General features: G+C 44.3%; 1 protein-coding gene across 4 annotated transcripts in view; it reads left to right on the top strand.

The window, feature by feature from the left end:
* The window catches only part of LOC138249130 (regulator of nonsense transcripts 3A-like), a 698,030-nt gene that overhangs the window by 446,421 nt on the left and 226,893 nt on the right, over positions 1–24,716 (top strand). For all 4 annotated transcript variants that reach the window (XM_069203154.1, XM_069203153.1, XM_069203149.1 and 1 more), the window contains 2 exons: positions 6,450–6,505; positions 6,603–6,761. In XM_069203154.1, coding sequence (XP_069059255.1) covers positions 6,450–6,505; positions 6,603–6,761 — 215 coding nt within the window. The remainder of the gene's footprint in view (positions 1–6,449; positions 6,506–6,602; positions 6,762–24,716) is intronic.

The following is a 24,716-nucleotide window of genomic DNA, read 5'->3' as shown; positions in this document are numbered from 1 at the left end:
CAGTCAGGGCTCGCTCCTGCCTCAATTAATGTACACTTGGCACTTCAGAAGGTCATCAACGTCACAATCGTTATGGTCTAGCAGGCTCATCAAGGCTCATTTGAGATTTTAAAGGACTTTTTAGGGTTTATCCACCAGTAAAGCATCCTCGTCTCCTCTGGCATTTGAATACAGTACTCACAATGAATGAAGAGTCCATTTGAGCCCATCCAAAAGGCAGACATTAAATTTCTTTCCTGGAAAATGGTGCCTTTATTGGCATGAACATCAGCAAGGAGAGTAAGTGAAATATAAGCTTTCACCAATTCGGAACCTTTTGTGCAGTTCAGAAGTGATTGAGTGATCCTATGATTGACTCCAAGATTCATTCCAAAGGTAAAGCTTGAATTCCATTTAAATTAACTGAAAGTGTGAAAAATCACTATTTCCATATCGAAAAGATGTAGTAGAAAGTACATTACATGTTTTAGACGTCAAAAGATGTTGGAAGTTTTAACTTCACAGGATGAAACGATTTTGTAAATCAGATCAGATCAGCTACTGGTGGCATACAGTGCTCTTAGGAATGGTTTTTCCACTTTCCAAACAAGGTATAGCACAACGGATAGCGGCTGATATACATATCTGTCATCTGAAAGCTGTCAGACCTTTACAGAAAAAGTAAGAGCATATTCTACGAGTAGTGTATCAACTTCCACAGCTTTGTTCGCCAGTGTGTCTACCCAGGACATTTGTAGAGCAGCAGAATGGAAGAGTAGACATACATTTGCACATGCTTGGATTCCACAGTGCTACATTATAGGGAAGCGGGAAGGCAGTGTAATGACATCTGTTCTTGTAAAGGTGAGCTCTCATTGTAATTTCTACCCCATCTGCTGTTATATTCTGCATGTTTGCAATTACATATTTTAATATATATATCTATTAAGTATACGTGTGGGTGTATGTGTGTCCATCAAACTCTAAATCAGCCCTTTAGTTTAGCTCGCACTTGGAGGGAGTTTTGAAATTGCTCCCACCAAGTGAGAAAAGACACAGATTTCCCTGACCGCGCTAGCAGGGAAACTGCAATGTCCTTGGGGTAAGGCGCTCCGGGACATAGCAGTAATGGCTCAGGAAGGGAGGCAGCATGGCCGCCCTCCCCGTTACTTATGCCCAGGGGATGGGGGCCCCTGGGCCAAAATCAGCCTGGGAACTGGGCTGCGTGCCCACTCTCTCTTTTTCAATGGGGCTGGGCCCCAGGGGATGGTGTCCCTGGGGCAGAAATCGGTCCAGGATTGGGCCCCATGCCCCCTCCCACTTTTTTTTTAAAAAGGTCGGGATGGAGTTCCTGGGGATAAAATCGGCCCAGGGAAGGGGGTGTGTGTTACAGTGCCCCCTCCCCCTTTTCAAAGTTGGTCAGGCCTTGGGAGGGGGCCCACGCGGAGCACCCTCCACCCTATTATTTATATATATATATATATATATATATATATATATATATATATATATATATGTAATTCTCAACAGATGGAACAATATCCACCCGACGGCTGCATTAATCCCTTAGTCAAATCCCCTTAGTTAAGACGAAGTAAAGTTCAACAGTTCAGAGTTAAATAGTATCGAGTTTATTCCATATAATGGTTTCACAGAGCCCTGCAACGAGTGTCAACGCGTTTCGTCAAAACGCCTTCTACTGGACAAACTCGGCCATAAAACCGGCAATATATATATGGGTTCAACTCCATCATTTGTTTTCATTACATTCTAGTGTGATCTAATGCAGCGGCCATCTTTGAACATGCAAGAAATTGAAGTGGATCAGCATATAAATACCCAGTTCTAACTCAACAACATTAACATAAACTGCTTCCTATAAACTGGACATTGAGCCATTCTACATCCCACACATATTTCATTAATTCATAATCCATATCAATAATGTGATAAAAACTTCACTGATGGTTCTAAATCTCATTAATATATTTGCCTAATGTTAAACAAAGTCCTTGCATATGAATCTATCATCAATATCTCAATGTCAATGTATAACCTTTGTCTTTAATGACAACCTATATTTTATCTCCTATATGTGATCATTTTGTTCTTTTAGGTTTTTAGATTTACCTTTACCTCTCAAAAAGTCTACAATTCCTGACCTAGGAGCGATGAATTTATATTGTAAAACTAATCTACTGTATTTCAATCTTTATTATAAAATTATAATTAATGCACATATCAAAGATAAAAAAGCCACAGGATAAAGTGCAAGGTGCTGATTAGACAAAGCCAGTTCTATATTGAATGATGTGTCTATTACAAGTGAAAAACAGTGATGGAAACTTATATCTATACATCTACTCTTCTATAAATTTAAAGGGAGGAAAGAATTCTAAAAGGATGAAGACGTTAAAATTAAAAGATCAAAAAATCAAACAATCAAAAGGTCAAAAGACTGAAAAATCAATCAAGGACAGACATATGTTCTCATAAATTCTTCAAAATCACATACACCATTAAAATCACCCCTTATAAGTGGCAATTATAGAAATTATATTATGTACAAAATCCAATATGGGCACACTATTATACCACTTTAGACCCATCTCCCAATGTTTCATAAATGGAATACATGTTCTATACTTTCTCATAAATGGACATGTAATTCCGCATCAAGATTATGTCCCCAGGGAGATTCTGAACCAAGTAGTAAAATCATCTTGGATTCCATTTGTCTGAGCTCAGAGGTTCTATCGCCGGCCCTAGGATTGTTTTTAATGGATTTAATACCATAAAATATTAGTGTACTAGAATCCCCTTTGTGTATATCCCAAAAATGTTTAGCCGAGGGATATGTTCTGTCTTGATTTTTAATGGCTCAAAAATGTTGTAAGAATCTAACTTTTAACTTGTGGATGGTACTGCCAATATATTTTTTGTGACATCCACATTCAACAACATAAACCACAAATTCAGTATCACACGTGATAAGATCCTTGATGTCACAATATCGACCATCAAAAGTTTGGTATCTCTGCATGTTTTGTGCATATTTGCACGTCTTACAGTGGCCACACTTCCAAAACCCTAGACTTTTTTTGCTCAACCAGGATGTATTTTCTTTTGTAGAGAAGAAACTTCTAGTCAAATGATCCCCTAGTGAGCGAGCCTTACGAAAGGTTATGGATGGATGTGGGTCAATAATATCCCTAATATTGGGATCATTCTGTAAGATGTGCCTGTTCTTTTGTAGTATGGTTTTCAAAGAGCCATGTTGTTGATTGTGTTGTAAACATATTCTAGGGGACAGTTGTTTTGTCTCACTGTTTGTGGGTGTGTTGTTAAAAAGTAACTCATCTCTACTCTTATATTTGACTCTATTCTGTGCATCCACCAAGATTTTGAGAGGATATCCTCTGTTTAGAAACCTTTCTGTCATTGTCCTAATTTCTAAATCATATCTACTCTCATCGGAGCATATTCTGCGAGCCCACAGAAACTGGCTATACGGTATACTCCATTTCAATGTCGTGGGATGTCCACTGTTGGCCTGCAAGATGGAATTGCATTCCGTGGGTTTGCGATAGATGGTGGTCTCCAACTGATCATTTTTCACTTCTAGTAAGACATCTAAGAATTCAATCGTCTCTCTACTGAAAGTGGTTTTCAAATGAATATTAAATAGATTATCATTCAGTATGTTTATATATACCAGAAGTAATTGATCAGAGCCATCCCAGATAATGAAAAGATCATCAATATATCGCACCCACAGCACAACCATATCCATATAGATGTTAATATTCTCAGACCATGCCACCTCTTTCTCCCACCAGCCCATATATAAATTGGCATAAGTGGGAGCAAAAGAAGCCCCCATAACCGTCCCTTGTTTTTGCAGAAAACAGTCATTGTCAAATAGGAACAGGTTATGGGTCAAACAAAATTGCAACATAGATAAAAGCATGTCTGTGTGTTCAAGGAATTCAGTGGGTCGTGTTTGTAAAAAATATCTACATGCGTGTAACCCATATTGATGTTTGATGGAGGTGTACAGAGAGGCCACATCCATGGTGACCATAAGATAATCTCTGTGCCACGGAATATTGTGTATCTTAGCCAGGAAATCATTGGTGTCACGTAAGTAAGATGGTAATTCAGTGACAAAGGTGCACAGAAACAAGTCTAAGTATCGCAAGGTGTTTTCCAGCAGAGACTGGTTCATACTGACTATAGGTCTGCCTTGGGGATGTGATTTGTTCTTATGGATTTTGGGCAAAAAGTAAATACATGGAATTTTAGGATAATCAATTTTCAAATATATAAACTCATCATAGTCAATAAGTTGTTTGATGTGCCATTCTTTAAGCATCTCATGATACGTCACTTGATATTATTATATATATATATATATAATCCCCATCCCCCCACCGGGCCAAGGGGGTCAGGGTATTCCTACCCTGCCCCTTGAGTTTTGGTTGCGTTCTTCTTGGGACTCAGGCCGAATCCCAAGATGGCTGCCACCCCTACCTGGTTGAAATGCCAATCACAGCATTGCTGGTGGATCAGCAGTGGATCCACATCTCTAGATAGACATAAATCTTTTCTTCTTTTTTTTTTTTTGAATAACTCCCAAAGTATTGAACAAATGTGCACAAAATTACAAAAGCACTCTTTCCTGACCAAGATCTAGCTTTCTGCCAAATTTGTTGTAATTCCATTCAGCGGATCTGGATGGAAAATTGCATGGGGTTTAGGATCCCCACTTTTCTCAGCCCCTGCATGATTAATCACCCCCAAAACTTTCCAACAGCAACTGCAGTGAGTGGTAAACTAGTTTTCAAAATTTCATGAAGATTCGTTGAATGGCACCAAAGTTATCAGCAAAACATTGAAATGCTTTTCTTATGGAAACTAGGTTCTAACTATAACTATCTACTGGCGACTGCACTTAGGTTTTATATATATATATATATATATATATATATATATATATATATATACACACACACACACACATATGTAAACAGCCACACCCACACACACACACATATGTCACACAAATGGTCCCGGCTTCCCCAGGCTGCAGCGCAGTTGTCTGAGTTGGGTTCCGGAAGCCCTTTATTTTCGGCAGATGTCCTCCCTGTCCTGAAAGACTCCGACTCTCCTGTGCTACGCTCAGTGCAGTTTATTAAGATTGCTTCACCCGACGTGTATTGTTTAAACAGTGCAACATTAAAGGGATAACGCCATCTTATAATGTATGGGCTCAAATAAATAACTGAAAACATCTCAGGTAATGAAGCACATTGTATCACAATAGAACTGAGTTACGATATATAAATAAAACCAAATCATATTTGGCAGCAGTAATTGATCCTCATTACCAGATGCAACAACAAAAGAATACAATTATAACAAAACCAAAGGGACATGCCACTGGTGCTTGATTCAGTGACCATCTTGGAATAAGAGTACCATACTTGTCCAAGTACAACCAGAAACATAGCAGGGTACAATGCATACGTATTGTGGCTAAAAAGGGAATAATTAAAATGAATAAAGCAAATGGGTATAATAAAGTCTAGGCAGATCCCAACCATTTCAAATACTGAGAATTCATGGTCATTGATGCTGCTTGCTCTCCCAGGTGGGTAGAGACTGAGTCACCCAATGATTCTCTCTTATAATACAAAACTAAAGCTTTGATGCTGCTCCTTCAGTGACAAATACCTAGTGTTTCTGGTTGTGCATGAATTATTATGGTACTCTTTTTCCAACATGTTCGCTGAAAGATGTCAATGCTGTAGAACCACGGTTACAGGAAGTAACTTATTTTAATGTGTTCTTTCTTATCATTCCTTCTGATCCTCACGGTGGCAACTGATGATCATAGAACACGTTTTAACCAATGTGAGGCCGATTTACAAAAGAAAGTTGGTCGTAAACATATGTTTACAACCAAATTTACCTTACACCTGCCAGGAAGGGAGTCCTGGTAGTTATTAAACAATTTCAGGTGTGCAAATATATTTGCCAGTGGTGAAAGTCAAAGCTCATCTCTTCACACCACACCCCGCCCCTCAAAGCATGACCCTCACCTAATACAGAACAAGTAGTTTCAAAATTGGGAGGTTTGTAGCCACATAATATAATTATATAATACAGTTTCATCTGAACACCAAAACAGCAATATCTGACTTTAGAACACATTTTAACCATTGTGAGACGTATTCTCAAACATAAATGTGATTGGGAACATGTTTGCGGCCAAATTCACCTTACGCCTGCCACAAATTCACAAAGTGATTCCTGGAAGGTGTAAGCCCATTCAGGTATGCACAGATCTCCGCCATGAATGTTGAGTTCTCAGCAAATAAATACGCACAATAATTCGTATTTCCTTAACTTATAGGAACATACTTTTGTAAAATGTTGCATGTTAAATTGTGTTCTTTTTGTTTTAGCCAAAAGATCAACTCCTCTCTTGGAATATATTAAAAACAGAAAATTAGAAAAACAGGTAGGCATACATTTTAAGCATGTTTGTTCTGATCATACAGATTCAAGAAGACATTTGCAGACCCATTAACAAATCTGTTAAAATTTTATTTCAATAGAAAATCAGAGAAGAAAAAAGAGAAGAGCGGAGAAGAAGGGAACTGGAGAAAAAACGTATTAGAGAGGAAGAAAAACGAAAGCGCAAAGATGATGAAAGACGAAAAAGGAAAGAGTCTGAGAAGCAAAGAAAACTTTCAGAAAAAGATACACAAATTCAGGTTAAATTACTTCTACTTGGTCGAGAATTTGCTTTGGTGAAATCCTAAATAAATTTTGTTTTACTAATAATATTAGATTTTGGAGCTGTTTTGTTTCAGACTTTGTTTTCCTTTAAAATCGCAACTAATAATCACAAATATTTACTCATTTTTGCTAGTAGCTTTTGGAATGACCCTGGACATTGAGAATAAAATAAGAAGCAAAGGTAATCACTTAATTATTTATCAATACAGGTCCTTACCATTTTGAGGTATTCCCCAACAGTTCCTCACAACTACTGAAAGTTAGGTCCATGGGAAATGATTCCTTATTGTTATAATAATAAATTACAGTACGAGACACTTTATTAGCATAAAGTCGTAAACTTATTGCCAAAGAAAATACTCAGTCATTCAGAGTCCCATGGTGAATGAAAGAATAGGGAGAAACGGTATTTGCTTTTTTATATTAGTTTTTTATGCATGTTTCTAGGGTGATTGGTTGAGTGGTGCATGACAGTGCTGTTGGTTTGGCCATGTTTTGCCAACAGTATGGTTTTGCAGCTGTGTTCTTCACATGATGGTGACAGGATGCTGCCTACTGTCCTGTATGAGCAGACCCAACCATAGGCCTGGTTGGAGTGATGATAGGTGGTGCTGATGGTTACAGCACACAGATGGATATCCATTGAAGTCCAAAAAATGGTATATCGATGGGCAGTTGGATCCATGTGACACAGGCTGTCCATAAGGTACTGACTGAGATGATGCGTAGTGAGTATTGGGTTTGCTGGTGTGTTCATTTGGAAATAATGCTTAAAGTAGTGCTGCTGCATATATTTGCCGGCATGGTGTTAGGCGCAACCTGATGTTAAAATTGCAGATTTGACCACTAAAGATGCAGCTTGTGGCATTTCCGTCTACAGGAGACACTGGCATATAAAAGTGAAAGAGACATTAATGGATTTTGTGGACACAGTTTGCTTAAGATTTGCAGCACCTGTAAAAAGAAAATGAAAAAGACTGCAACATCGGTGTGTAGCAAAGGTGTAAAGTAAAGTGCAGACCTTCTTGGTCCAGGAATCTTACTGATACCTTCTCTAGAACACACACTTTGTTTTCCTGCCCCCACTCTGCTGTCCAACTTAGCACCGAGGATCTTGGGGATAGAGACAACACATCTGATGTATGGTGACAAACTTGAGCAGTACCCACATATTAAAAAGAGAGAAGCAAGTTAAACATATATACGCGCTTTTTAAATAAATAGTTCTGTTATGAGAAAGCTCACAGAAGGCTTGGAATAAATCAGGGGTACAGTCCCAATTTCCAGTTTATAAATGTTTCTCTGAAAACTAGTAAAAACCGAAACGTGCCTTTCAAAATATGGTTCTTCAAATACAAGTCCTTTCTCAGGTGCTTAGTGTTCCGGAATAACTAGAGTGAATTCAAGGAGAGCCACTGTGCATGTGGTAAGCCGAAAGCTACACCAGAAAAAAAACATAACATTTTGGAGGAACAACTCTTTTCAGTGTGAAGCAGAAAGCAATGGAATGAAGAGTTTTCACAATCAAGCATGTGAAGAAAGAAGACAAGGCAGGACTGCAGGCCAAACTGCAAACCCACAGAGATACAGCGCAATAGTGCAACGAGTGTTGTGGAGTCAATGAATAAAATATTTCCTTGGTCCACTAGTATGAAGCAACCAGGTAAGAGAGACAGAAGCGAAAGGGTGTGAGAGTTTGAAAAGGGGAAAACAGGACTCGTCTGGTTAAAACAGAAGACATAAATCCTAATGGCCTAGTGCCGAGGGGTACTTTTAGCTTAAGTTGTCTGAGGAGTCCTCAGCAAGTTGATTTCTTTATTAAAGATTTTAGAAATACAGGTACAGTTCAACAGTGCATTGTAGATCAACAACCAGACAGTCGAAGCCATAGGAATCCCACAAGAACAGCAATATACGGGGGATGATAACGATCTGGGAAGGGGGTGGTTAATGGAGGAGGGAGGAAGGAGATGAAGAGGGTATCACAGGAAGAGAGAAGGAGATGGAAGTAATGGTCATGAAACAGGGATCACTGGTGTCAAGAGATCAGCTGCAGACTTTAGTGTCCGGCACAAATGCTGAAAACATTCCTGTTTGGGTTCAAGTTCCCTATCAAATCGTAAACATGTCTTAGTCAGTGCTCATGCCCAATCGGAGGTCCATATGGTGGAACCGTGATCGAGCTGCATCGCGTTGCGGCACAGAGAGTGATCTGAGTCAAATGGGACCGATCATGGTCAAACATCGTCGTTCAGGAATGAGGTCCAGAAGACCTGTAGGTAGGTCTCAAGTTTGTCTGACAGCTTATAGGTAAGCCTCTTGTACGAGGCTGTTTTAAACATTTCATTCAACTATTCCGCATGTGTAGGTGTATGCAGGGAGCCCCATTGGCGAAGGATGCAAAAGGTCCCCACCATTCTGTCCTAAAAGCAACTTTGACGGAGTAAGCAAAGTGTTCTTACAAGCACACACATATTTGCTGCTGAGAAAAAATAGTGTCGCTGGATGGTATACCCAACTACCAAGTACAAACATTTTTAGGAGCTTCTCTTCAAAGTTACCTATAAATATACTCAATACCATTTATGCCAATATCTGGGAAATTATAGAGTAAAATAATTGAATAATACATTTTTTCATAGCTGCTTTTAGGTGCCGCTGTAGCCGTGGAAGAGTGGTGGAGACATTTGGCAAGGAGTACTAAATGCATTTGAGCTAGGGGAACGGAACCAGCAGAGGGGCATAAGTGTACGAGTCGGTCACTGAAAATGGAGCATACAAATAACGATAAAAGAAAGAGCAATCCCTTTTGATGGTTAGTGCTGTTACTCAGTACGGTTGACGCACAACAAACAGATGTTTGTTACTGTTATTTGCTTTTTGTATTTAATGTAAACATGGCAGTTCGAGATCAATGTACTTATATATTTAGTTTTTTAAGAAAAATGTAGTGCTCTCAGTTATTAATTATTTCATTCACCTATATTTCCATACAGAAGAAAGATAAGACTAGTTTTCTTCTGAATCAGCAAGAAGTGATTGACAGAGAAGCAACTGCTGATAGTGAAGTTAAACTGAAGACTGTCAGGAGCAAGGTTTATAGTCAAAATGTGAAATGAGGAAGTGAGGACAATGTGATAGGACATATGTAGCTGCAGTGACTGGTGTAGCAAACTCCAGGGGCCCTAGTGTAAGTAACGAAAATGCTTGCTGTTTGGGTACTAAAATATAGTAAAAACAAGGTTTTGGAGGCCCCTCTGTCCAATGGGCCCTTGTACGCTTGCTTGTGTGAAGATCAGAATGATAGATCAGAAGACAAGGCAAGGTACTGAAAGCACAGAGAAAAACACAAGAGATTATGTAGAATTGCAATGCAGTGACGCCTAAGAGACTCACTTCTTTTTAATATAGCTGGTGTGAAAGATAGCTTATCTCAGTGCCTGCATCAGGAAACCAAAAATCTGTATAGTAGGATCGTAATTGATAGTCATAAACGTTAAAATAATTATCTGCATTGTGTGGAGACCACAGAACACTCTTTACCATTAATTGTTTCTAAAGAAGATGTACAAAAAACACACCCTTCAAAACACCAAACAATGCTGACTTTTTCTGAATTTACACTCATGTACTAATAATACTACTAACAAAACCACACTCCAGCATCCTTATCCTAGACCGCTGATAAAATGCGTTTTAAATTGGGGTAAAAGAAGGCCTGATAGTCATTACATTATCATAGTGCAAACAAAGGTTCCCTGTGGTCTTAAAAAACCTAGATGTTTTTACCCCAGAATGCACTGTACTGGCAGTTGCCTCTCAGAGCCAGTTCTTGACAGATATGTAGAGCCAAACTCAAGAAACCCATCATTGCTGGTATACGTCCCTATGGCTGAGTAAAAACCAGGGAAGTGGGATGGCCATATATGACTTCAAAGAAGGTAACTGCAATGCGGAACCAGGACTACAATTATGAAACAGGTATATTGGCAGAATCAAGGATACAAGTAAAGAAGAGGTTTATTTGCCAGCCACACATGCTTTTCTTAGGCCGCAGCTGAGGAATAATTTGTTGGGCTTTTTTAATCGGTGTAGGCTTGTAAAAATAAAAAAAAGTACAATCCTCATTACATTTTGTAAATCTAAAAAACACTCAAAACGAAGCTGATGGTCCTGCACTCTGGGAAGCGGAAGAAGTGTACTATTAATCTAGATGGTGATCCCTTGGTTAAGGTCAGCTCTATTGACTATCTAGGTGTAAGGCTTACTGATAACCTACACTGGAAAGAACATATTAATAAAAGCACTGGACTTCTTCAACACAGTGCAGCATCCATCTTGCGCTTCTATAGAAGTACGATTGTAAAAACGGCCTCCCCAGCTATCAAGATCTATGTCGCAAAGGCACAGGGAGCTGTTGTGTATGGTGCGGAGGTATGGGGTTTTTCTGTCAGCAACAGGTTAACCATCAGGGAGAATAGCTTTGCGAGGGCCTTATGTGCTTGCCCTCCTATTACCCCACTGATTCCTTTGTTTCTAGATCTGGTACTAAAACGGATAGCCGACCTGATGCAAGGATGCTGGGATTTCTGAGCTAAAATCCTTGAAATAATAGAGATGAGGCACTGAAACAAAATCATGTATGAATTACTTTGATAAAGATCTCTATATGTAAATCATCTTGCTTTCTACTATGTACAAAACCATAATACCAAAACCAGCTCATGGCCATATACAATTATCCTATTCTGAAAATGCTCCTGGAGAACATGCAGCTCCAGTACAAACACGGACCCCTACAAACATAACATCTTGTACTCCATCAATGTATCCTGTAATGAAAATTGCAAGTTTTCATTAATAACATTTAGACTTTAAGGAATAACTTTCAGGGTACTGTCAAACCTGATGTTGTGCTAAGTGCACCACTTACATCTATTCATGCACTCAGATCTTGTCTGTCCTCTCTTTTTTTGTAAATGTTTAAATGATTTTGATACTTTAGAACATTTAGCATGTTTGAACCAATCAACAGTCGCATTTACAGCTTCTCAAGTAATATGTATCTTTCTACTTAGAATTCTGAAAATATTTTAAACAATCGCTTTTCAACACGTGGTTTATTACTGCTCAACGAAGCACTATGAGAAATGAATCCACCAAGTTCACAGCCATGTATGCGGTGAGGTGGTTTGGTACTATGGTATGCGTTGAGTAGGCCGTGGTTCTTGCAGCATTATTGAATGTCTGTAATTGCACAGCCATGTGTGAACATTGCCACCATGCCAATGTCATGTATGCTGTAAGGAACGCAGCCGTGAGTGAGGCATCTGCGCATTTCAACTTTAGTACCCTTTGTCTCGGATTTTATGACTAGTGTGGGCAAGCCCTTTCAGCCACCAGTTTAGAGTTTCTCAACTGTCCCTGTTACATATATCCTTACTCTTCACCCTATTTATTTCACTTTTTCAACACTCTTTTTTTTATTGGTGAGTTAGCTAGCTTTGGAAGCCACGAGAGGAACACTTGTACATGAATATAATGACGATAGCAACGCATTTGAACAACCGCAGTGGTTTGTTCTTCATTTTTGACTTTCTGCTGCTCGTTTATTTTTTGTTTGACTTTTTGCTGTTAGTATATTTTTCGATTTGGTTTCTTGTTTACAACAACAATTTTGTACGTTGTAGAGGCTTGTTATTGTTTCCCTCAAAATGTGGTCAGTTATACTAATGTTCTTAAACAAATAGAATGTTCTGTTTTTTTTTTAAACTCTTTTAGCTGCTCGTGTTTTTTTTATCACTTTTGCTGACTTTGTCTTTTATTTTAAGAAAGAAGAGGAACATAGTTTTATCGGCTTGTTTTCGTTTTAATTTTTACAGTTCATGAAACCAGATTCACCAGCAGGAATGGCAGCCTGCCATAAATCGGCAGCCAGCCTTCAGCTCTGGGAGGGGTGAAGGGAATGTGAAGCTATGATCTGCTGCTGCAGCTAACTATGACTAGAAACAAGGGCAGAGGTCAGCACAAGAAGATGTTTTACTGATAACACTATGAATCCTGCCTGCTAAAAAACGCAACAATGGAAGAAAACATGCCTTTTAGGGAGCTGGATGTAATAATATAAGATCATATTTCTGATGGATACACCTACCTGTGGATTCCTCACCTAAAGAATTTTCCCCCACGCGCCAGCTTCGACGGAAATTTTTCTTCTAGCTCTGCACGCCGACGATGACGTCTCAATCGCCTGACTCCACGCGACGCCCTATGATGTCATCCAGGCAATAAGAAGCCCTCATCGACGTGCAGACGTCAGTTCCCTTTTTTCTGTGCCTTCGAGTAACGTTTTTTCTTTGAGGCTACCAGGGAGCTACAGTTTCACTTCGGTGTAACTATGTCTCAGCTGAGAAAATCTGGTTTTAAACCTTGTAACCAGTGTGGGGGTCGAATGTCGGTCACGGACCCCCATGAAAATTGTTTATGGTGCCTTAGTTCCGACCATGAGGTCGAGTCATGCGGCTCATGCCAACGCATGAATCCTAAGGCCCTTAAGGACGAGAGGCAAAATTGTTTCTTGCCCGTTCGAAGAAGAGGAAGGAGAGGCGTCATCGGAGAGAGTCTTCTTCGCGATCTTCGAGACTCATCGACGACATGGGGACTCTCGGCGTCGTCACGAATCACGGCGCCGATCGAGCAGGGACCGATCCCGATCTCCGTCAGCTCGGCACCGGCCGACGTGGGAGATTAGCCTGACTGTCACGCCTCCACCTCAGACGACTCCGGCTTCTCCGATGTCTCCTCTGTCAGTGTTTGAAGTCGAGCTTCATCAGGAGCCGACGGCTTCTCCGGAGCAGGAGATGCCTGGTCCATCATCGGCTTCTCCTCCGGCGCCTGTTCCTCAGACTTATCCGTCTTTCCCGGCGCCAGGTACGGATCCAGCTGCATTTTTAAATGCAATGTTTAACATCTTTGCCACCATGGCTCCTGGTGGAGGGCATGCGGGTCCGTCAGGTCCATTGGCCTTTAACTTGTGTGCTCCGGCTCCTTACAAGCCGACACCCTTCTGATGGATACAACTACCTGTGGATTCCTCACCTAATGAATACTCCCATGGCGCCAGCATTCGACGGAAATCTTCTTCCTAGCTTCTGCACGTCGACGAGGACGTCACATTTGCCCACGCGACGCCGTCTGACGTCATACAGGCAATAAGAGGTCCTCGCCGACGTCCGTTCCCTTTTTTCCGTGCCATTCGAAACGGTTATCTTCGAGGGAGCTACTGTTGCTTTCGAAGTTACAGTGTGTTTTTCTGCTGCATGTTTTTTCTCTGAGGTTACTATGTCTCAGAGGAAGTCTGGTTTCAAGCCCTGTCGGGAGTGTGGGGGCAAGATGTCCGTTACTGACCCACATTCGGACTGCTTGTGGTGCTTAAGTTCCGACCACGACGTAGCTACATGTGATTCATGTCAACACATGAATCCGAAAGCCCTGAAGGAGCGTGAAGCAGGTGCTTTTGGCGTTGAACAAGGGAGATTGGATGGTGTCTGTCGACTTGCAGGATGCTTACTTTCACATCCCGATTCTCAAGTCGCACAGGAAGTATCTCCGTTTTGTGGTGGGGTCGCAGCACTATCAGTTTGCGGTCCTCCCGTTTGGTCTTACTTCAGCACCTCGAGTCTTCAAGAATGTGATGTCGGTGGTTGCGGCAGAGCTCAGGAGGAAGGGGATAGCAGTATTTCCTTACCTAGACGGCTGGTTGATCAAAGCCAAGTCCCCGGAGCTTGTGTTGCACCATCTGCAGTCGACAACCCAGTTGTTGTTCAATCTGGGCTTTTCGGTGAATGTGCCCAAGTCTCACCTAGAGCCCTCTCAACGCCTCCTGTTCATAGGGGCAGTACTGGATAAAACATTGGATCGAGCCTTTCCTCCGCCTCTGCGGATTCAAGATATTCAGGAGTTGGTTCCAATGTTTCGAAGTGGAGCGGTCGTTCCAGTCCTCAAGGTCCTTCGTCTGCTCGGCCTGTTTGCCTCCTGCATACTGTTGGTCACGCATGCTCGCTGGCACATGAGGGCTCTTCAGTGGTGCATCCGAAGGCAGTGGTCTCAACACAAAGGAGATCTCGAAGGTTCTGTCAAGATCTCCAGAGATGTTGCTACGGACTTGAAGTGGTGGATTGCGGGCGACAATCTTTCTCAAGGAAGGCCGTTCACGCAGTCGCCACCAGTGATCACGGTCATAACGGATGCTTCCACTCTAGGGTGGGGAGCTCATCTGGGGGATCTGGAGATCAAAGGGCTTTGGTCTCCAGAGGAACAGATTTTTCATATCAATCTGTTGGAGTTGCGGGCTGTACGTCTGGCTCTCAAGGCCTTCCTCCCATCCCTTCGCGGTCAGTCGGTTCAGGTCCTGACGGACAATACTACCGCGATGTGGTATATAAACAAGCAGGGAGGAGTAGGGTCGTACCTTCTCTGCAGAGAAGCTCTTCGACTATGGTCCTGGGTAAAGGACCATCAGATTTGCTTGGTAGCAAATCATCTGGCCGGAGTCTTGAATGTACGTGCGGACAGTCTCAGTTGCCATTTCTCGGCCGACCACGAGTGGCGTCTCCATCCAGATCAAGTCAGTCTGATCTTCCAGTTGTGGGGGGTTCCTAGGATAGATCTGTTTGCCACCCGGGAGAACTCGCACTGTCCGTTATTTTGCAGCCTCCAGTATCCGGTGCAGAGGGCGTTGGGGGATGCGTTTCAGAGAACCTGGTGCGACCAGTTGCTTTACGCGTTTCCCCCCATACCCTTGATTCCTCGAGTATTGAGGAAAATTCGCCAAGACCGGGCCCAAGTCATTTTAATAGCTCCGGATTGGCCAAGGAGGGTGTGGTATTCCGACCTTCTTCAACTCTCAATGTGCCCTCTGCTCCGTCTCCCTCTCAGGGCAGACCTCCTCTCGCAGTCGCAGGGGCAGGTTTTACACCCCAACCTCCAGAGCCTGCACCTTCATGCCTGGAGATTGAACGGGGCAACCTGAGTTCCTTCTCTCGCCCACCTGATGTAGTGGATGTTATCTTAGCGGCCAGGCGACACTCCACTAAAACTATCTACGCTAATAGGTGGTCTAAATTTGTGGTATGGTGTGGGGAGAGACAGATTGATCCCTTACGTGCTCATATGTCAGATGTTTTATCTTTTGCTTTGTCTTTAGCGCAGAAAGGTTGTGCAGTGGCTACTATTAAAGGTTACTTGTCTGCCTTGTCAGCCTTCATTTGTCTTCCAGACCAACCATCGTTATTTAAATCTCCTATAGTACTTAGATTCTTGAAGGGCCTTATGAATAAATACCCTCCAAAACCCTTCGTTATGCCTCAATGGGATTTGTCCTTCGTCCTGACTTTCCTTATGGGGTCCCCTTTTGAGCCTATGCATTCTTGCCCCTTAAGGTTCTTAGTTATTAAAACAGTTTTCCTGGTGGCCATAACATCTGCAAGGAGAGTGAGTGAGTTGCAGGCTTTATCGGTAAAACCCCCTTATACAACTTTTTATGGGGATAAAGTGGTGTTGAGGACCAAGGCTGCTTTCCTTCCGAAGGTTGTTTCACCCTTTCATTTGGCCCAGACAATTACTCTGTCCACATTCTATCCTCCGCCTCATCCTTCAAAGGAAGAAGAAAGACTTCATCGCTTGGACCCAAAGAGGGTGTTAAGCTTCTTCATAGACAGAATGAAGGATTTCAGGCTGGATGATCAGCTTTTCATCAGATACGTGGGCAAGAGGAGAGGAAAGGCAGTCCACAAGAGAACACTCTCCAGGTGGGTTGTTCTTTGCATTAAAATTTGTTACTCTTTAGCAAAGAGGGATCCTCCTGATGGTATTAGAGCTCATTCCACCAGGGCTAAGTCGGCCACTTCGGCCTTGGCTAGGGGTGTTCCTGTGGTCGACATCTTCAAGGCCGCAACTTGGTCATCCCTTCACACTTTTGCGAAACATTACTGCTTGGACTCTGAGGTTAGAAGGGACGGCCATTTTGCACGGTCAGTGCTGCAGGATTTCTTGGTTTGACCATTCAGGCACCCACCTCCGGGCGCAGTACTGCTTTGGGACTCTATTCATTAGGTGAGGAATCCACAGGTAGTTGTATCCATCAGAAGAACGAGTTACTTACCTTCGGTAACGACTCTTCTGGTGGATACATTAGCTACCTGTGGATTCCTCACGGTCCCACCCGCCTCCCCGTTGCCTTTTTGGTCTTACCAAGTAATCCTTGGGTGTGCTCCTCTTGGTCTTTAGGACTGCAATAGATTAAGTATATATGGATATTTGTATATATTTATTTTTGTATATACATATTTAGTGTATATATGTATTGTTTAAAAAAAAAAAAAAAAAAAAAAGGTTTTATTAAATCTATAGCCATCTTCTTGCAAAGATGTGTAGTTTACAATGTTATGAGATGTTGCCTTTATCTTTCATTGCATTGGATTATTGTTCTCAGGCACGTAAAAAATGTTGGTACTGATGTCGGCACGTCGGCGAGGACCTCTTATTGCCTGTATGACGTCAGGCGGCGTCGCGTGGGCAAATGTGACGTCCTTGTCGACGTGCAGAAGCTAGGAAGAAGATTTCCGTCGAATGCTGGCGCCATGGGAGTATTCATTAGGTGAGGAATCCACAGCTAGCTAATGTATCCACCAGAAAAGTCGTTACCGAAGGTAAGTAACTCGTTCTTTATGCCCTTTCTTCCTTCTGGAGCTGCTTCGGCGCCAATGCCCTTGGCGTCGCCTAGGAGGCCTGTGATGCCGACGGCTTCTGCTGTCCCGGCGCCGATGGATTCACCACGGATCCAGTCGTCTCTGAAGTTGCCTGTGGGGCTGGAGGGTCCGGCGTCGGATGGATCCGAAGAGCGGCACAGACGAAGATCTTCGGCATCGGCCGACGCCTTATCGACGCCGGGGCTCCAATCCAGACTCCGATCCATTAGATTGGCTTTACGACTCCCGGAGGAAGAGGAGTATAGCAGGCAGCATTTAGAGGAAGGTGAGAACATGGAGCCTTCGGGGCATCTACAAGGCTTAGATACATCAAGCGGCCTGGACACTTCCCCTGAATGGGATCCAGCCTACCCAGGGGAGTATACGGAGGAGGCTGCTTCATTTCATGCTGTAGTGAGAAAGGCTGCAGACTTTTTAGACCTTCATCTTCCGGCTGCGGAGGTGAAGACAAACCTTCTGACTGAAGTGCTGCATCCAGCGTCGGCGGTGGCGGATGCTTCTCTTGCACTTCAATGAGGCTCTTTTGGACCCCAGTAAGAACATCTGGAAGAAGCCAGTGACTTTAGCAGCCGTCAACAGGGCGGTAGCAAGACGCTATTGTGTGGCCCCAGGTGATCCGGACTTTCTCACCAAGCATCCAACTCCGGAGAGTTTGGTTGATCAGGCGTCGTGCTCCTCCCGTTCAGCTCCTGGTTCGTTCCCCGGGGCCCCTGCGGACAGGGAGTCTAAGAAAATGGAACAGGCAGCAAAAAATACCTTTTCTTCTTGCAGCATGGCATTAAAGTCTACCAATGCGACTTGCATTTTGGGACGTTATATTCATGCCCTTATGGAGGAGGCTAAGGGTCACTCTGGTTTGCCACAGGAGGTATTGCACCTATTGTCAGACGCTCAGGCGGCGGCGACCCAGGTGATTCAATCTGGGCTGGACACCTCAGATTCAGTGGCAAGAGCTATGAGCACATCCATAGCGACGAGGCGGCAGGCTTGGCTGCGTTCATCAGGCTTCTCCCCGGATGTACAGACTACTCTCCTGGACCTGCCATTTGACGGAGATAAACTTTTGGGGGCAAAAGCCGATTCTGCTCTTGAATGCTTTAAAGAGAGTAGAGCCACAGCAAGGTCGTTGGGACTTCAGGCAGCCACTTCCCCTACTTTTAGATCTTTTAGGAAATGTAGAGGTTTTGGTCGTGGCACCTCCTTTCGTGGCAGGCTCCACGCGGAAGGACAAAAACCTGCAGGAACCCTACCTTACAGATCCTTCAGGGGTAGAGTACGAAAAAGAGAAGCCACCCAGCAGCACTCTGTCTCTTCCTCTTCCTCAGGAGGGGTGCAGCAGGGAAAGCAGCATTAGTCCTCCACCACTCCCTGCTCGCATGTCTCCAGTAGGGGGGAGACTTGCCCACTTTCTTCCCATTTGGGAGTCTATAACATCATACTCCTGGGTCATCGGCATCGTGAAGAAGGGGTATGCTCTTCCATTTCGGGAATTTCCTCCTCCCTTCCCTCCCCGTCCCTCCTTCTGTGCGGGCAACCATCTTCTGTTATTGCAACAGGAGGTAATGTCCCATTTGTCGAAAGGCGCAGTGGAGTTGGTTCCAGAGCAGGAGAGGGGTCAGGGCTGATATTCAAGTTACTTCCTGATCCCCAAAAAGGATGGTCGGTTATGTCCAATCTTGGACCTGAGAATTTTGAATTGGTTCCTCAAGCAGGAAAAGTTCTAGATGCTGACCCTGTCACAGGTTCTTTTGGCGTTGAACGAAGGAGATTGGATGGTGTCTGTCGATTTGCAGGATTCGTACTTCCACATTCCGATCTTCAAGTCGCACAGGAAGTATCTCCGGTTTGTGGTGGGGTCGCAGCACTATCAGTTTGCGGTCCTTCCGTTTGGTCTTACTTCGGCAGCTCGAGTCTTCACAAAGGTGATGGCGGTGGTTGCAGCAGAGCTCAGAAGAAGGGGGATAGCGGTATTTCCTTATCTGGATGATTGGTTGATCAAAGCCAAGTCTCCAGAGCTCTTGCGGCGTAACCTGCAGTCAGCAACTCAGTTGTTGTTCGACCTGGGATTTTCAGTGAATGTGCTCAAATCTCACCTGGAGCCCTCTCAACGCCTCCTGTTTATAGGGGCAGTACTGGACACAACATTGAATCTGGCCTTTCCTCACCCCAGCAGGTTCAGGACATTCAGGCGTTGATCCCAATGTTTCGAAATGGAGCGGTTGTTCCAGTCCTCAAGGTCCTTCGTCTGCTCGGTCTGTTTGTTTCTTGCATTCTGCTGGTCACTCATGCACGCTGGCACATGAGGGCTCTTCAGTGGTGCGTCCACAGGCAGTGGTTTCAACACAAAGGAGATCTCAAGGATTCGATCACGATCTCCAGAGACACTGCAGCGGATCTTCGATGGTGGGGTGCGGTCGGCAACCGGTCGCAAGGAAGGCCGTTCTCGCTGCCTCCACCACTGGCCACAGTTGTAACGGATGCTTCCGCTCTAGGATGGGGAGCTCATCTGGGGGACCTGGAGATCAAAGGCCTTTGGTCTCCAGTGGAACAGAGGTTTCACATAAATCTGTTGGAATTGCGGGGGATACATCTGGCTCTCAAGGCCTTCCTCCCTTCCCTTTGCGGTCAGTCGGTTCAGGTCCTGACGGACAACACTACCGCGATGTGGTATATAAACAAGCAGGGAGGGGTGGGGTCGTATCTTCTCTGCAGAGAAGCTCTTCGACTCTGGTCCTGGCTTCAGGACCACAAGATTTGCTTGGTAGCAAATCATTTGGCCAAAGTTCTGAACGTGCGTGCAGACGTTCTCAGCTGACTCATCTCGATCGATCACGAGTGGCGTCTTCATCCGGATCTGGTTCATTACATCTTCCACATGTGGGGATACCCGCAGATAGATCTATTTGCCACTCGGGGAGAACACTCATTGCCCATTGTATTGCAGCCTCCAGTATCCGGTGCAAGGAGCTTTGGGGGACGCTTTTCAGATGTCCTGGAAGTGTCAGTTGCTTTACGCGTTTCCCCCCATACCCTTGATTCCTCGGGTTCTGAGGAAGATCTGTCAAGACCGGGCCCAAGTCATCTTAATAGTCCTGGATTGGCCAAGAAGGGTGTGGTATTCAGACCTTCTCCAATTCTCTGTGTGTCCTCGGCTCCGTCTCCCTTACAGGGCAGACCTCCTCTCGCAGTTGCAGGGGCAGGTTCTACACCCCCACCTCCAGAGCCTGCACCTTCATGCCTGGAGATTGATCGGGGCAATCTGAGTTCCTTTTCTCTCCCGCCGGAGGTAGTGGATGTTATTTTATCGGCCAGGCGACACTCCACCAAATCGATCTATGCAAGCAGGTGGGCCAGATTTGTCAGTTGATGTGGAGAGAACCAAATTAATCCTTTGAAGGCTCACTTGTCTGATGTATTGTTATTTGCTCTTTCCTTGGCACAGAAGGGTTGTGCAGTTGCCACAGTTAAGGGCTATTTATCAGCGCTGTCGGCTTTTCTGTGCATCCCAGACCAGCCCTCTCTGTTTAAATCACCTTTGGTATTGAGGTTCATTAAGGGTCTCACGAATAAGTTTCCGCCCACTCCGTTTGTTATGCCACAGTGGGATCTTAATTTAGTATTGACATTTCTAATGGAATCGCCATTTGAGCTGATGCACTCTTGTTCTTTACGTTTCCTAGTTTTAAAGACTGTGGCCCTCATTATGACCTTCCGCCCGCCAAGATCTGACCGCCGGGCGGCCACCAATGCGGCCACACTCCCACTGCAGTCATTATGAGATCCCCGCCGGCCCAGCGTGGATCTCAGCCGCAACACAGGAGCCGGCTCCAAATGGAGGCGGCGGTGTTGCGGCCGTGCGACGGATGCAGTTGCACCCGTCGCGCTTTTCACTGTCTGCATAGCAGACAGTGAAAAGCTGCATGGGGCCCTGTCCGGGGGCCCCTGCACTGCATGACTCCCCGTACCACCAGCCTTTTCCTGGCGGTTCAAACCGGCAGGATAAGGCTGGCGGTCAGGGACTCGTAATCCCCTGGGCAGCGCTGCAAGCAGCGCTGCCCAGGCGGATTATCACCGCCGGGGCAAATGTGGTGGGAAATCGCTGGCCCCGGCGGAGCGACCACGGCGCTTCCGCCGCAGTCAAAATACCCAGGATTGCACCGCCAGCCTGTTGGCAGTGCAATCGCCGAAACAGCCCTGGCGGTCTTTGACCGCCAGGGTTGTAATGACCCCCTGTGTTTCTAGTGGCCATAACATCGGCCAGAAGAGTGAGTGAGCTCCAGGCTTAGTGTAGAGTCCCCTTATCTTTCCTTTTTTAGAGACAACGTGGTGTTAAGGACCAAGGCGGTTTTCCTCCCGAAGGTTGTTACACCCTTTCACTTGGGGCAGTCTATTACTCTCTCTTCCTTTTACCCTCCGCCTCATCTATCCAAAGAGGAAGAGAGGCTTCACCGGTTGGATCCACGAAGAGCATTGAGCTTCTTTGTCGACAGGACGAGGGAGTTCAGGCAAGACGAGCAGCTCTTTGTTGGATACGTGGGGAAGAGGAGAGGCAGAGCATTCCGGAAGAGAAGGCTGTCCATGTGGGTCATTCTCTGTATCAAACTTTGTTATTCCTTAGCAAAGAAAGAACCACCTGTGGGGCTTCGGGCTCATTCCACCAGAGCAAAGGCTGCTTCATCGGCCTTGGCTAGAGGTGTTCCTGTGGTTGACATCTGCAAGGCAGCAACTTGGGCGTCCCTCCATACTTTTGTCAAACATTATTGTTTGGACCCTGAGGTCAGGAGGGATGGCCATTTTGCACACTCAGTGCTGCAGGATTTCTTGGTTTGACAATTCAGGCACCCACCTCCGGAGGTAGTACTGCTTTGGGACTCTATTCTTTAGGTGAGGAATCCACAGGTAGGTGTATCCATCAGAAGAGCAAGATACTTACCTTCGGTAACGCCTTTTCTGGTGGATACATTAACTACCTGTGGATTCCTCACGGTCCCACCCGCATCCCCTTTGCCTGATTGGTCCAACCACAAATTCCTTGGGTGAGCACCGTTTTCTTGTATATTTTTATATAATGATGACATGTATATATGTATTTCTTTCTATATATGGTATTTTTGAAAGGAAACATGTTTGAACTTGAATATATATATATATTTGTTTCTACATGAGGGTGTTGTTGCCATTAGTTTAATTTTCTCTTATTGCAATAAATGTTGCTATATAATTCTGCTTGATGTAATTATGTTTCTCTGCAAGGTCAATGTTCGCCTGTTCGGCTCGAAGGCACGTAAAAAATTGTGATAACTGACGTCTGCACGTCGACGAGGGCTTCTTATTGCCTGTATGACATCATACGGCGTCGCATGGAGTTGGGCGATTGTGACATCATCGGCGACGTGCAGAGCTAGAAGAAAAATTTCCGTCGAAGCTGGCACCTGGGGGAAAATTATTTAGGTGAGGAATCCACAGGTAGTTAATGTATCCACCAGAAAAGGCGTTACCGAAGGTAAGTAACTTGTTCTTTACACATCATTCTTTATCCTAACAGTTCACAGCTGTGCTAAACATGTCATGCTTTGCGCAGGTCTTACAGCCTATTGAACTAAACTCCTCTAGATAAATTAAATGCATGTGAAGGGAGTGGGGTGATGCTATCCTAACTTTACTCTCTTTTCATTGCCTTCTGTCAGGTCAATAAGTATAAAGACTTTGGTCCTCCACCCCAGAGTAGCAAGCCAATCTTTTTTATCATCGGGACTCAAACCTCTATGTTACCGTAATGTAGCTTCTTCAAAATTGTAACTGTCATTGTAATGTATTGCAGTCTTTTCTATAAATTGTGGCAGCGTTTCTAAAAATATTTTATCTCAAAGATATTGCTGTGTTTTTAAATTCACTTTTTGTTGCTGTGCCTCTCACTCCTTTCATTCCTCTATCTCCGCCACACCTTATCGCTTTCATCATTACTTTAACCCGATCCCGCCCTTTTTTTCCTCCATGTACTCTCTATCTTATTCTCCCTCAGTTTTCTTTTCTCAACCTACATATATATATATTTTTTTTGTTTCCTCCCCAGCATCTCCCCTCTCTCACCCCTCTCTGAATACCCAAGGCTTCTGGTCCACAATCACCCAGGTGTGCCTCAAGCTTGTACAAGTCTCTGCTGAATTCCCACGCAATCCAGTAATTCGAGATAATGAGATTATTCCCCAGCCCTGCATGTAACCCCACCAGTTCCAGGCACCTCTAACTGCCACCCCCCCAGTTCTCAGCTGTGCAAGGATTCCAGAAGCCAATCTTGCGGGTGGGTTAGTTACACTCTCATGCTACCACTTAGGAGTGAAAGGAAACTGAATCAATTTGTGCACCCAGCAGATGAGTTTGTGCTCCACATTCTATGTTTTACCCAGGTTTACGCACAGTACTGAAAACCTAGTGCACTTTGGTTTATTATATCATAAAACAATGTGTAGTGATTGGTTGCTGTGTTTGCATGCACATTCGTTGTGAGGTGGGTGTTCTGTCACTGGGACTACTACAAAGGGACTATTTGGCCCCAAGGCTACCCAGAGAGAAAGGCAGCCTCCTCAAGTCTGGGCGGCTTGGTATGCGCTACATTTAAATTTAGTGGCAGCATATGATTTAACTCACCGAGCATGTAGACATTTGACAAGGGTTCTCAAACTTGCTCCACCTCATGAGCATAGAGGGCCGAAGCCCTTCAGTGCCCTACAGCACACCAGACATGGCCTTTATTGGACCAGATGTACACAACTTGAGTAATGGCAAGAAACCAGCTGAAAAATGACACCCTTGTTTCTACAGGCCGATGGGTGATACAAAATAATGCTTGGCTGGAGGCGCCCCGAGCCTCAGAACCGTGGCTTTGTCGTAGTACCTTGCACACCCTGGAAAATTCTCTGACCTCGTCCCGCACCATCTGCCCAAATTAGCTCCTGCTAATCCTCTAATCAAGCTCAGGCTTTCAAGACTGATCCCCATGTCCTATTAGATCATTGCCCCACCCAACGCCAGTTGTCCTCCCTAGGGCCACTGCTGCTGTGCTGTTTCTGGAGGGGCGGGGTGGTGTGTGTTTGTGAGTCTGTGTGTGTGTTTGTGTGAAGCTTGCACTGCTGCCTGCACTGAATCTGTTCTTTGTAAAAA

Source organism: Pleurodeles waltl, chromosome 8 (assembly GCF_031143425.1).
Source record: "Pleurodeles waltl isolate 20211129_DDA chromosome 8, aPleWal1.hap1.20221129, whole genome shotgun sequence".
In the NCBI taxonomy this organism is placed as follows: domain Eukaryota; kingdom Metazoa; phylum Chordata; class Amphibia; order Caudata; family Salamandridae; genus Pleurodeles; species Pleurodeles waltl.
The sequence above is the reverse complement of the archived record's forward strand: the minus strand, read 5'-3'. Positions and strand labels throughout refer to the sequence as shown.